Consider the following 12,848-nt stretch of genomic DNA (forward strand, 5'->3'; position numbering starts at 1 on the left):
AGCACAAACATAACAAAAATTTAAGCACAACCATAACACTGACACAAGACTTATTAATAAAATAATAAGACCCACCAAAAAAAAAAAAAAAAAAAAAAAAAAAAAACAAAACAAAACAAACCCTATCTATAACCAAAAAAAAAAAAAAAAAAAAAACTTGAAGGCCCAAACTTAACGCCCAGTCCAGGGAGGGTCCAGGCAGCCACCGATAAGTGATAAACAAAGTCACAAAACCAGCCAGGGAGGGCCCAAATAAACAAAGTTATCTTAAGTTCTTAACAAATATTTATAATTTTATACCTGATTCCTGAACCTCAGAACCTGATACGGTGAGGTGGGCAGTTGAGACTTGAGAGAGGCGGAGAGCAGAGAATCAGAGAGAGGCTGAGGCGGTCCAGCTGGAGACTAGAGAGAGGCGGAGAGCACAGACTAGAGAGAAAGGTAAAATTTTTAGGGTTATGAGTGGATTTATTTGTTTTGATTTGTGATTGTTTTGTGGTTAATCTCTTAGACCGGATTTGTAGTTTATCTGGTCAATGATTTTGTTTAGAACCAATGTTTAATAGGATTTACCAAAATTTTTGTTTTTATGGTTAAAAGGATGTGCCAGATTATTTTTGTTTGTAATTCATTTGAAACTAAATCCTCTACTACCCGGTTGGTTCTTTTCTAAAATTTTGGGCAATTGCCTAACTCGCCTAAGGGAAGGGCCGGCCCTGCTAATCACATGTATTCTTCTCAGTTATTGTATCCTATGGAAAACTGTAACACCCTTGATTCAATTGTCATTTTTTACTACTTCTACAACAACTAAACCTCACTTCCAAAACTTCGGGGTCGGCTACCTTTTTCTTTTACTATTTCTACTAGTATTATTTAGGTTTTCTTAACAGTGAGGAGGCTGAAGTTTTAAGTTACATTAAGCACCTGAAATATGTTTCTAATCCTGATGTACACTTCCACTTAAAATTTCAGTTTCTGCCTATGTAATTTTAGCTTCAACTCTCTCTCTCTCTCTCTCTCTCTCTCTATGTACATAAATTGTTCTTATTTTTGTTGTTGTTGTTGTTGATGTATATCCTTTGCATTTGTAGGATTTCATGTCACAATGTTAGACATAATCTTTTGTTTACTTATGGGAATTACATATATGGAAGAGAGTGATATTGATGGTTTACTGTGTACTCCAATTCCAGCGTTTGGTAGGATTTAGATTTTCAAATTATGACTCATCTTGGCTTTTCTGATTCAAATTGAATGGTCTAAATATAGAGGCAACAAATAGTGTGAATAATTTTGTTATTTGTCCAGACTTTGTTAGTTTAGAAGTAACCCTTGATAGCTTTATAAAAAATGTCCTCGATGCCCAAACCAAAATTTTGTTTGTTAGTTTCTTTGGTTCAATATAGAGACTATAAATTAATAGGAACTGGGTCGCATGAACCAGACAGCTTGCAAAAGTATGTAGAATTGTGGTTTTCATTTCTAATTCTGTGTTAACTGCTTGCGATTTTAATTTTCTCATTGTTAATTGTATTTGTTACCAACTAGGGAGGCCCAAAATGGACAACATTGTAGAGGCTTTGAACAATGCATATCAGGACTTTGTTGCTGCAGCAGCTAATGTACTCGAAGCCAAGGAGATTGCTGGTGCCCAGAAAACAACAGCCACAGATGCTGCTCTAGAAAATTTTAAGCAGAAGTGGGAGTTGTTCAGAGTTGCTTGTGACCAAGCAGAGGAGTTTGTGGAGTCTGTGAAGCAAAGGATAGGATCAGAGTGCCTAGTGGATGAAGCAACTGGCTCACCGGCTGGGAAGTCAGGCCAGAGCACTGGTCTTCCACCCATTAGTGCAGTCCGTTTGGAACAGATGAGTAAGGCTGTCCGATGGCTTGTGATTGAACTACAGCATGGTTCTGGAAGTGCAGCTGTTTCAGCCAATTCCCACCCTTCTGCTCCTTTTGATGCTAGGTTCACTGAAGATGCAACTCAATAGGTACATATGATTCATCTAAATGAAATAAGTCATGCTTTTATTGTTTCCAATTTATCTGAAAATGAATGTAGTTTTTTTTTACATCATTAGGTGTGGTTAACTTATTGCCAATGCTATGACTGAAAATCATTTCTTATCCTGTGCTGATCTTTCCCACTAGGAAATATTCATTACAACTTGTGAAATAATTTAGTTGTTATACTCTAGCTTCTTGGGGAATGTTTATTCTTCATGGTTCTGCTGTACTAGGGTTGTGGCCCCTTTGACATTTTCTTAAAAATCTTTTGCATTTTCAAAGTAAAAAGAAAAAGAAAGAAAGGAATCCAATGGTTGAGAATTTTTTCTTTAATTAGCACACATTGATAACTTTTGTGGGCACCAAAGTTCTTATAGTAATCCGTTTTTGTGTTAGTAAAGAAATAGCAACCAATATCAAGTTACTGTGTTAACCTGACAGGGTGTAGCCTAGTGGTTGGACTGGAGGCTTGGGATGAGCTTTGGACCCAGACATCCTGGGTTCAATCCCTATTAGGAGTTCCCCTACTTGATACACGGTTCTAGTGGGTGGGGTCATGTATCTGTGGTTTACTTCTCAAGGGTGAGTGCAAAGGGCCCTGCCATAGTGAGGTTCTATGTCATTAAAGAAATCAAGTGACTGTGTTAGACACACATACACACTGGAGAGGTCACATGCCTAATGGTTAGTATAATCTGAGGTGCTGGTTGCCAACTCCAGTATTCTTGTTAATGGTTCAATACACTTAGAATTCTAATGTTCATGTACAACACTGTTTAGGTCTTTTATTGCTTCAAAAGAAATCTCTTTGATCTGTCATAATTCTTTTTTCCTTTAAATAGAATTTTCATCTTGATATTATCAGAACTGACCATCTGTAACATTTATTTTACCATTTACTTTTTTTTTATAGGTATTTATTTTACCATTAAAAAAAATATCTATATATATATATATTTTAACATTTACTTATTTTACCGTTGAAATTTCATCTCCTATATGGTTATTATTTTTAGGGACAATTACACTAGCTGCCTTTGGTTTGGCTCGAATTCGATTTGTCAACATGTGGTTTGAAAGATGCACTTCATTCATGTGAGCTTTAATTTCTCAGTAAAAATTAGCCCAAAATCGTTTAAAAATTGCTTGTTTAAAATAGGTTTTCTGAAAAGTACTTACCAAAGAAAAGTTTTTTGAAAACTAAATTCAGAGAACAAATTAAAAAATTATTATGATTTGAATACACATATTTATAAATTAAAACCAAATATAATTGCTAAGAGCCTTGTAACTTAATTGGCACCTCCAACTCATTATGGGTCGGTTTATACCACTATCTACATGATTCATTAAATCAATAAACTAGTCACATGACTATTAAGTAGGTCATATGATTAAAAGTATGGATGTCCTTTGACTTGTCACGTTGTGGGTTGGAGGAACTTTCTTCTAAACAGGTTTAGAGGAAAATTTTGTCCTTCATAATATAAGGAAGATACATGCCAAAGGAAGATAGCTGAATAAGCCTCTAACTCGGACCTTCCATTAGCTGCCAAAATCAACACCACACTAAGTTGAAGAGTTATCCGCTTATTGTTGTTATGAGAGTAATTCTATTTGCACTTCTTACATATGTATTCATAGTTGGAGATGAGCTATATGCATACACTATGCACCTTATATGTTGAAGTAGCAGCACTCTCTATTGAATAAAGACTTATATGCGGCAGGCATCACTTCTTCTAGCTATCACATCAAGGCCCTTCTTATCTGTATTTATTTGAGCCAAAACTCTGAAAAAAGGGTTATCATGCCTTATGATTGTTTGAGCCAAAACTTTGTATTTATTTGTTTTTTTCTTCGTTGAATAAAAAACCTTTAGAGTTTACAGTTGAGGAAGGTGGCACGTTTTACTAGCTTCGTATTTATGAGAGAGGCAGAGATTCTTTAAGATCAATTTTCATGGGAAAAGGAAGTGCAAGGAGATTGTTGTTCAATGTGGAAGAATTGATCTCTGGACAGTCTCGTGGTCAGTTTGCGAAATCCTTCCGTGAGGGTGACAAATTTTTTATTCTTCAGTTGGGATCCAACACCTATGGCTCTTTCTTATTAATATCTGAACTCATTCATGGTTGTCGTAAGGGTTCTATAGCGGTGCTAGTAGGGAAGTCGGGGAGTGGTTGGAGAAGTTTTGGTTTACACCTGCGAAAGGCGATAGACTCGGAGTCTCTAGCTTCCAAGCAAGCAACCATAGGTATTCCCAAAAGAGATGCTTCAAAAACCTTTGCATCGGTGGTGGCGGGGAATAGTGGCGGCTCTAGAAAGTAATTTTAGGGCGGTCATTAAAAACACTTAATTTTAAAAAATTTATTAATAATAAAACTTGAATATATTAACATCACAAAATAAAAACATATTCCAATACATAAAGTTTTAAAATTTTCTTTCATAAGTTTTCATATTTTAAAATTGTTGTGTGATATGATAGTTTTTCACTATCAATATTATCAGTTACATTTTTTTTCAATATACACAATCAAACAATTATTAAGTTACTGATTCTTTATTCAATTACTAACATATTGCCTAAATAAGTACTAATATAAACAAAATACATTATCTTTTTGAAAAAATATGTCATATAAATTCAACAAATTTAGCTAAAAACTAAAACAAATACTCACAGACTAGCTATTTGAGAAGTGTGCATTTTTTTAATATAAAAAATAGCAATTTTAAAATATGCCAGTTGAAACACAATTTAAAAATCACAATTAAACGTTTGATTTGAGATTTTAGGCTAATATGTTTGTTTGAGCAATTTTTGAGAAGTGTTATATTCACAGCATTTTTGCAATACTTTCATAACAAAACCTAGGTTGTAAGTTTTTACTGGTTCTAATTTGAACTTACTACTAAAATTATTTTCTATTTATCAGTAACAAGTTATTTAGGATTTGTTACGAAAATATTGCGAAAATATTGTGAACATAACATTTCTTGCAAATTTTTTTTTCAACATTCAATGGCCAAAATTTTTGGAGAGGATGAATTTTATTTTTAATGGGCTCAATTTTATTAAGGGTGTTCAAGTGGTTTTTTTAGGGTGGTTAATTTTTTTATTTTTTTTTATTTATTTTTTTTAGAATAGTCAAAAGACCCATATTAATTTAAAACTCAAAAAATTTTAAGTTATATTAAAAAAAAAAAAATTTAGGGTGGTCATAGGACCACCCTGATTAACACTTGGCGCTGCCAGTGGCGAGGAACTGGAAAAACAATGGTGGCGGAGGGGATAAAGGAAAGAATAAAACTGCATTTGTTTAAAATTCAAATCCTAGAGATTTCAACCGTAATAACCGCGATACCTGCAAGGAAAGTACACAAGGACAGAGAGAGCAACTTGGGGCGAAGATTTTGTCAACAATAAATGGAATTGAGATTAACGGTATAAAGTATTCGTTTGGATTGTGATGAAAATCTCTTTCGTTTGTGTTTCATGTTTTCAGATGTGGGACCCACAGCTATAGTGTAGGAAGAGAAAAGTGTTTTCAGCAAAATCATGCTTTTCCAATGGGTCTAGTGCACTGTTCATGGGACCCGTAAGTACTTTATTCAGTAAAAAAACTTTAAAACTAAGTCCTACGGTACTATTTACGTATTTAAAAATTATTTTGTAACAGTGTTTTCAGTTTTCAGTAATAAGCGGTATCTAAATAAACCCTAAACCTGAGTTGACCTTGAATCTTTTTATGCGTGTGGGTGTGGAGCGTGGGAAAGATGGGAGATGGGCTATAGTGAGGTCTGAGGTTAACGAAGTGGGCCCCAAAGTGGTGCAACCTTTAAGGCCCACTGTTCATAATGTTATTACTTCTAACCCACTTAAAACAGCCAAGCCCAAATCTGTTTGGAGGCCATGCCGAAGCCATACTTTGGTAAACCCAGCCCACAGTCAGTGTTTAAAATCTTGGTTAGCTACCACGGTGATCTCACACATCACGACCAAGCCTTCAAACTCAGGTTCAAAAAATCGCAAGATGTGATGGTTCTCTCGTCAGTAGTATCGGCTAGCTCAGGTGCCAACAAGCCAGTTTCGGCGGTGACCCACCCCGATGGTGCACATTCGGCGCATTCCGATTCATGATATGCCACTATCATAGAACCTGTATTTCTGTCTCTTGTCTCACCATCTGTATTAGACATGGCAAAACGGGTCCGAAAATTCTGACTCGACCTGATCCGAAAAATACCTGAACCAAATCTTTTTTTTTTTTTTTTACCCAAAGCAAAAACGGGTTGACTTGTGATCCAACCCGTGTTTTTGCGGATCAACCCGACCCGAATTAAAAAAAAATTGGCAAAAAAAATAAAATAAAATAAAGACAATATTGGTTTAATTATTTGTTGTGTGAGTTTTAAGGAAACAATTGAGACATTTACATAATTGCATTCCAATTAATTGAAAGATGAATAGTTGAGCATTTTGTAATGAGTAAAGATTTTTTAGGTATCAAATAGTAAAGTACATGCCAAGATAATCTGGTTATAATAGAGTTAAAAGCATAGATTTAAAATTGTAGATATGTGTGAGAAACATTCACAAGTGTGAAAATAGTGAAACCAAAGTATCAAATTAGCATAAATTATGAATGCTTAGATCTATTTTTTTAACAATTAATGTCTAAAATAAACGGTTTTTCAAAATAAATTATGATATTTTCTAGAGTGTGTATTGCTTAACAATGATATGATATTCATAAAAGAGACCATGTATAAATAAGTAAACAATCAAACTTTAATGTATATCTAAAATTGAAATAGAGTGTCAACCACAATTGATAATAGATTATAAAATTAATTTTCAAGTTTGTAATTTTCTTATATGTTTTCATTCTTTATCTAATGAGTTATCCAATAAGTTATTTGTAATTTTGTTTTATATTTTGGGGTGTTAATAATGTGTAGAAATAAAACTTGTGTATTTATTTTACTTATCTTTGTGTTATTTTGTTTTAGATAGTAATGTTAAGATTTGTATAATTTTAAAATTATTGAATAAGTATTAATAAGTTTAATTGAGTTCATTCTTGATATAAATTGTGAATTCAAAGTAATGCATTTTACATCAAGTAATTTGTTGCATGACTTTCCAAATGGCAAATACATGTTGTTTTCTTTATTAAAAAAAAAAAAATTCATGTGAAAAATATGGGTCAACTCGACCCGACCTGCAACCCGATTGACTCGAACCCGTTTTTAACTCGCTTAAAATGACCCATTTTTTACCCGCAACCCGACTGACTAGACCCGAACTGCTCGCTTTGTCATGTCTGTCTGTATCGGCAAGCCCAAGTACCGACAAGTCAGTTTCGGGTGGTTCTCACTTGGTGCCTTCCGATACCAATTCTGACGGCGAATTTGCAGTTCTTCAAAGTAAGTTACACCAGATTCTGTCCTTGCACCAGTAAGACTTGGGTACATCGGAAAAATGGGTTCTTGAACTCAGAGATGAGAGACAAGTGGTGGTACCAATTGAGATCAAAAGCCAATTGATAGATAGTGCTTTGGTTTCTGATGTTGATGTGGAACAAAAGGAAATTATTAATCCAGGGAATAGGCTTCAGATTATACAAAGTAATTCTGAATGGGATACAGTGCTTGTGGAGGATGTTGATTCCGATTGTTCTTCAGAAGACACTGGTGATCTGGTTGATGTATGTCAGCACTATGAGGACTCTTTAGAGCCATTGAGTGTAATCCCTTTGGTGATGTCAAGTTCAATGGAGGCTCCAGTTATAAGGGACCATTCAGACAGGGTTGAAGATGTTTCACCACAAATGTCTCAATGGTTTCAAAGTAAATTCTAGGGGTTTGATAATTTTTTGGAGACTTCAGTTGAAGGGTTGGAAGAAGTGGCAACAAGTTTCCTCCTGGCTATTGAAGCGAAGATGAAACAGAGGGAGTCTGAGTTGTTTGCTCAGAAAAAGAAAATAAAGGGAGGCGGGAGGGGTTTACAGGAACTACAGAGCTTATTTAGTTCTGTTAATTATGACTCTTCTTCAGTTAGGCCTCGCAGCGTGAGTAGGGCGAGGGCTTTGATTGTGTCTAAATGAATTTGCAGATTTTATCTTGGAATGTGAGAGGCCTGCATGAAAGGGATAAAAGGCTTCAAATTAAGAACCTTATCAGAATGTGGCGAGCTGATATCATATGTATACAAGAGACAAAGATGGAATTGATTACTAGGGGATTTGTTAGAAGTTTATGGGGTTGTCACTATGTGGATTGGGTGTACTTTGGTTCTTTGGGCGCCTCAGGAGGGATTTTGGTTATGTGGGATAGTAGGGTAGTGGAGAATTTAGAAGAAGCTGCGGGGCACTACTCAGTTTCTTGCAGGTTCAAGAATGTGGGTGATAATTTTGAATGGGCATTCACTGGTGTTTATTGTCCTAATGTGGACAGGGAGCGTAGATTGTTGTGGGAGGAATTGTCGGGTCTTCATAGTTGGTGGAACGTGCTTTGGTGTGTATTAGGGGATTTCAATGTTGTTTGTTTCCCAACGGAGCGATTACGGGTTGTTAATTTTACTCAAGCAATGCATGACTTCTCAGATTTCATTTCTGTGCATGGTTTGTTGGATATCCCTATGGCAGGTGGTAGGTATACATGGTCCAATTCCACCTCTAGATCCGGGATAGACCGTTTCCTTTTTTCTCCCGATTGGGAAGATCATTATCCCAATATGTCACAAAGGAGGTTGGCTAGAGTCTTATTTGATCACTTTCCAATTATCTTGGAGGGTGGTGCAATTCAAAAGGGATGAAGACCTTTTCGTTTTGAGAATATGTGGCACCAGGTGGAAGGTTTTGTGGGGAAGGTGAAAAATTGGTGGGATTCTTATCAATTCCAAGTTACACCTAGTTACAAAATGGCCATGAAATTAAAAGCCTTGAAGGTATACTTGAAGAAGTGGAATGAATTGAAGTTCAGAAACGTGGTTGTAAAAAAAATACAACTGTGGAGTGATTTGAATGCTTTGGATGCAAAAGAGGAAGTGATAGTTCTATCAGAAGAGGAGAAGTTAGAGAAGGCAAGGCTTCAAACAGAATTTTAAAAAATTAGCCTTTTGGAAGAGATTAGTTAGCGGCAAAAATCAAGAATGTTCTACTTGAAGGAGTTGTTCTTTCATCAAATGGCTAACTCACATAGAAGAAATAATGCAATTACTAATCTCAAGGTTGATGGGGTCTTGACTTCAGATCAAAAAAGTATAGGGGTTTGCATTATTCGGTTTTATAAAAATTTATTTACGGAACATAAAATCTATCACCCACATCTGGATGTGCTGAATTTTCCTAAAATCTCTGATGACAAGGCTAGCAGGTTGGTGAGGCCTTTTGATGATGTAGAAGTTTTTGGGGTAGTTAAAGACTTTGAGGGGGATAAAACTCCTGGCCCAGATGGTTTCCTTATGGCTTTTTTCTAAGATTGTTGGGATGTTATCAAATCAGATCTCATGGAGAATTTTCAAGTTCTTTTTGAGAGAGGTCAGTTTGAGAAAAGTTTAAATGCAACCTTTATCTCCTTGATTCCCAAAAAGTCAAATGTAGTAGAGGTGAAAGATTTTCGGCCTATTAGTCTGATTGGGGGGGTGGGGGGGTGGGGGGGGTTTATAAAATTATTGCTAAAGTATTGGCTAATGGATTGAAAGAGGTGATTGGGGATATTATTTCGGAGTCTCAAAATGCCTTCGTTAAGAATAGGCAGATTTTATACTCATGTCTCATTGCAAATGAATGTTTGGACAATAGGCTGAGATCAGGAATTCCGGGGGTGTTATGCAAGTTGGATGTGGAGAAGGCTTATGATCATGCAAACTGGGGTTTCCTAATGTATATACTTGAGCGACTTGGGTTCCCAGAAAAATGGAGAAAATGGATTTTTTACTGTATATCCACGGTCAAATTCTCACGTCTGATTAATGGAGCTCCATGTGGTTTCTTTGAGAATTATAGAGGCTTACAACAAGGTGACCCTTTGTCTTCATTATTATTTGTTGTTGTTATGGAGGCAATTAGCAAAATGATGGATAAGGCGGTGACGGAAGGTCGATTGTCTAGATTTAATGTGGCTACCTCCATAGGTGATCACTTACAGGTAACTCATCTTCTCTTTACAGATGATACGTTGGTTATGTGCGATGCTGATATTGACCAGATTTTGTTTTTGCGCCTAGTTTTGTCACGGTTTGAGATTGTATTGGGATTGAAAATTAATTTGGATAAGTCTGAACTTGTTCTTGTGGGAGTGGTTCCAAATTTTGAGATGCTAGTAGATGCGTTGGGTTGTAAGCAGGGCTCACTTCCGATGAAATATTTAGGCCTTCCATTGGGTGCAAAATGGAAAGATAGAGCAGTTTGGAATCCCATCATTGAGAAGGTGGAAAGGAGGTTAGCAGGATGGAAAAGATTGTATCTATCCAAAGGGGGGAGACTTACTCTTATAAAAAGTACTCTATCGAATTTACTTACTTATCTCCTTTCCCTTTTTCCAATTCCGGCATATATAGCATACCGTATGGAACAACTTCAACGAAATTTTCTTTGGGGTGGTCTGGGAGATGATTCTAAATGTCACTTGGTGAATTGGTTCAAGGTATGCTTTCCTATCCAGTCTGGGGTTTAGCAATTCGAAATTTGAGATAATTTAATGAAGCACTGTTGGGAAAAAGGTTATGGAGATTTGGGTATGAGAGAGAAGCGTTATGGAGAAGGGTTATATGGGCTAAATATGGAGTTGAGGAGGGAGGTTGGTGCTCTAATTCGATTCCAGGCTCCTATGGGGTGAGTTTATGGAAAACTATTAGTAGTGGTTGGTCTACTTTTTCTCACTACATTCAGTTTCATATTGGAGATTCCTAGAGTGAAATTTTGGCATGATGTTTGGTGTGAGGATAATCCTTTGAGTACGTGTTTTCTAGATTTATTCAAAATCAATAATGATAAGGAGGTTTATATGGCTGATCTCATGTAGTTTCCTAACAGAGTTCTTTTTTGGGACTTAGAATTCCTGTGAGAAATTCATGATAGGGAATCAGATTCCTTGTCTGTTTTTTGGAATGTTATATATGGAGTCTCATTGAGAGGTATTGGTGAGAATAAGATGTGTTGGACACCTACTAAAAGCAAGGGCTTTGAGTTAAGCAGTTAGTATCAGGTTTTGTTGGGTGTATGTACTCAATCATTCCCTTGGAGAAGTATTTGGAAGCAAAAGGTTCCTTCTGGAGTTGCATTCTTTGTTTGGATTGCAGCTTTAGGAACTATCTTGACCATTAATAATTTACGTAAGAAGGTGTTGATTTTAGATTGGTGTTATATGTGCAAAAGTAATGGAGAATCGGTAGACCATCTTTTACTACATTGTCCTATTGTTTACGAGTTGTGGTCTATGGTGTTCACCTTGTTTGGCATCCACTGGGCAATGCCAAAGACTGTAGTTGAGCTCCTTGCTTGTTGGCAAGGAAATTTTGGTCATCATCGTAATGGTGTTATTTGGATGGCTATCCCTCATTGTTTGATGTGGTGCATTTGCCGGGAGAGAAACAACCAGTGTTTTGAAGATTTTGAAAGGACTATAGCTGATTTAAAACTTTTCTTCTTTAAAACTCTATCGGACTGGATGTCTATCATAGGAAGCCATTCTATTTTTTCGGTCTACAATTTAATGGATGCTTGTAATTTATGTATTTGATTATGTTGGCCCCCTACTTAATACTTCCTGTATACTCAGGTGACTCATTATTAAGTTCTTGAATAAAATTTCTTTTACTTATCAAAAAAAAAAAATGGTTTTGATTTTTTGCTATCACAGTGCTGGAGATCAGTGAAAAGCATGGCGTTGTGATAATCTTTCTTGGTGATCTGTGATGTGAAGACTGGGGATTCAATGTTGCAGCTCATCTTTACTGTTGCTGAAGTTTGTATCTGATAGCTGCAAGGACTAGCAGTCTTGCGGAGAGGATAACTTTGCATGCATTTGGGATTCTTCTCTTTGTAATTTTGACCCCGCCTTCCAAATTGACATGGTTTGATGTGTACAATTACATCTCCAATTTAAGGTCATGCTAACTAGTAATGGTGTAATATATTATAACAAATTTTCTCCCTTACCATGCATTTACTAATCTACCTTTTGCTTTTTGAGTGATTAATTTATCAAATTTGTGTATCAATGAATAAGAAGGGGTTGGGACTTGGGAGTTCTAGTTGTGATGAGTCTGATTACCAAGCCTCTTGATCGCAGGTCTCACAATCATGGCTTCCTTAGAGGATTTAGATTCATCGTTCGTGTACAAAATAAGACTCAGGATAGATTTCTGTGGACAATGGTATCTGCATCAGTTGATCTTTTGGACTCTTGAGTTCAGTTTTTTCATATGGTGGAAAAATTGATAAAATATATGTAGGAAAAATTTAAATTAAGTAGGTGTACTAGTCCAATCTTGCTGAATTTTAGTATACTCGCTCTTGAAAGATAGGATTGGCATAATTATTGGTGCCCTTGTTCTGTTCTTCTGTCAAGCTTTTACAGATGGTGCACTACAGATGGAACTGCAATCTTTCGAGTGTTCCTTTTTTAGTGCTCTTTGGAAATTGATCGATATCAAATAACTTAAACTAAGCAAACATTAAACATGCTTAACCACTTTAAGTAACTGATGTCTCTGCTTGCACACAGCAACTCCATTTGTCTTGCGTTAATTCTTTTTGCTATTCAACAAATAATAGCATCTCAAGACCATACAATCTGATTATAATAGCATCTCAAGATCATACAAT

At 35.9% G+C, this 12,848-nt stretch overlaps 1 protein-coding gene across 3 annotated transcripts; it reads left to right on the top strand.

The window, feature by feature from the left end:
- The first annotated feature begins 266 nt into the window (after positions 1 to 266).
- LOC126705627 (mediator of RNA polymerase II transcription subunit 32) lies at positions 267 to 12,220 on the top strand. 3 transcript variants are annotated; one of them, XM_050404730.1, is made up of 3 exons: positions 267 to 441; positions 1,552 to 1,994; positions 3,468 to 3,762. In XM_050404730.1, exon 2 carries the CDS (start codon positions 1,563 to 1,565, stop codon positions 1,992 to 1,994), a length of 432 nt encoding a protein of 143 aa, XP_050260687.1. In that variant the 5' UTR covers positions 267 to 441; positions 1,552 to 1,562; the 3' UTR covers positions 3,468 to 3,762. The 3 variants fall into 3 exon arrangements, with proteins under 3 accessions (XP_050260687.1, XP_050260686.1, XP_050260685.1); XM_050404729.1 differs by lacking the exon at positions 3,468 to 3,762 and adding an exon at positions 2,452 to 2,871; XM_050404728.1 differs by lacking the exon at positions 3,468 to 3,762 and adding an exon at positions 11,881 to 12,220 and having other exon boundaries at positions 272 to 441.
- Positions 12,221 to 12,848: the final 628 nt, after the last annotated feature.

The sequence above is a fragment of the Quercus robur genome, chromosome 11 (genome assembly GCF_932294415.1).
Source record: "Quercus robur chromosome 11, dhQueRobu3.1, whole genome shotgun sequence".
NCBI classification, from domain to species: domain Eukaryota; kingdom Viridiplantae; phylum Streptophyta; class Magnoliopsida; order Fagales; family Fagaceae; genus Quercus; species Quercus robur.

Coding starts and splice junctions, on each gene's coding strand:
- LOC126705627 (XM_050404730.1), top strand. CDS start 1,563: ATGGACAACATTGTAGAGGCTTTGAACAATGCATATCAGGACTTTGTT.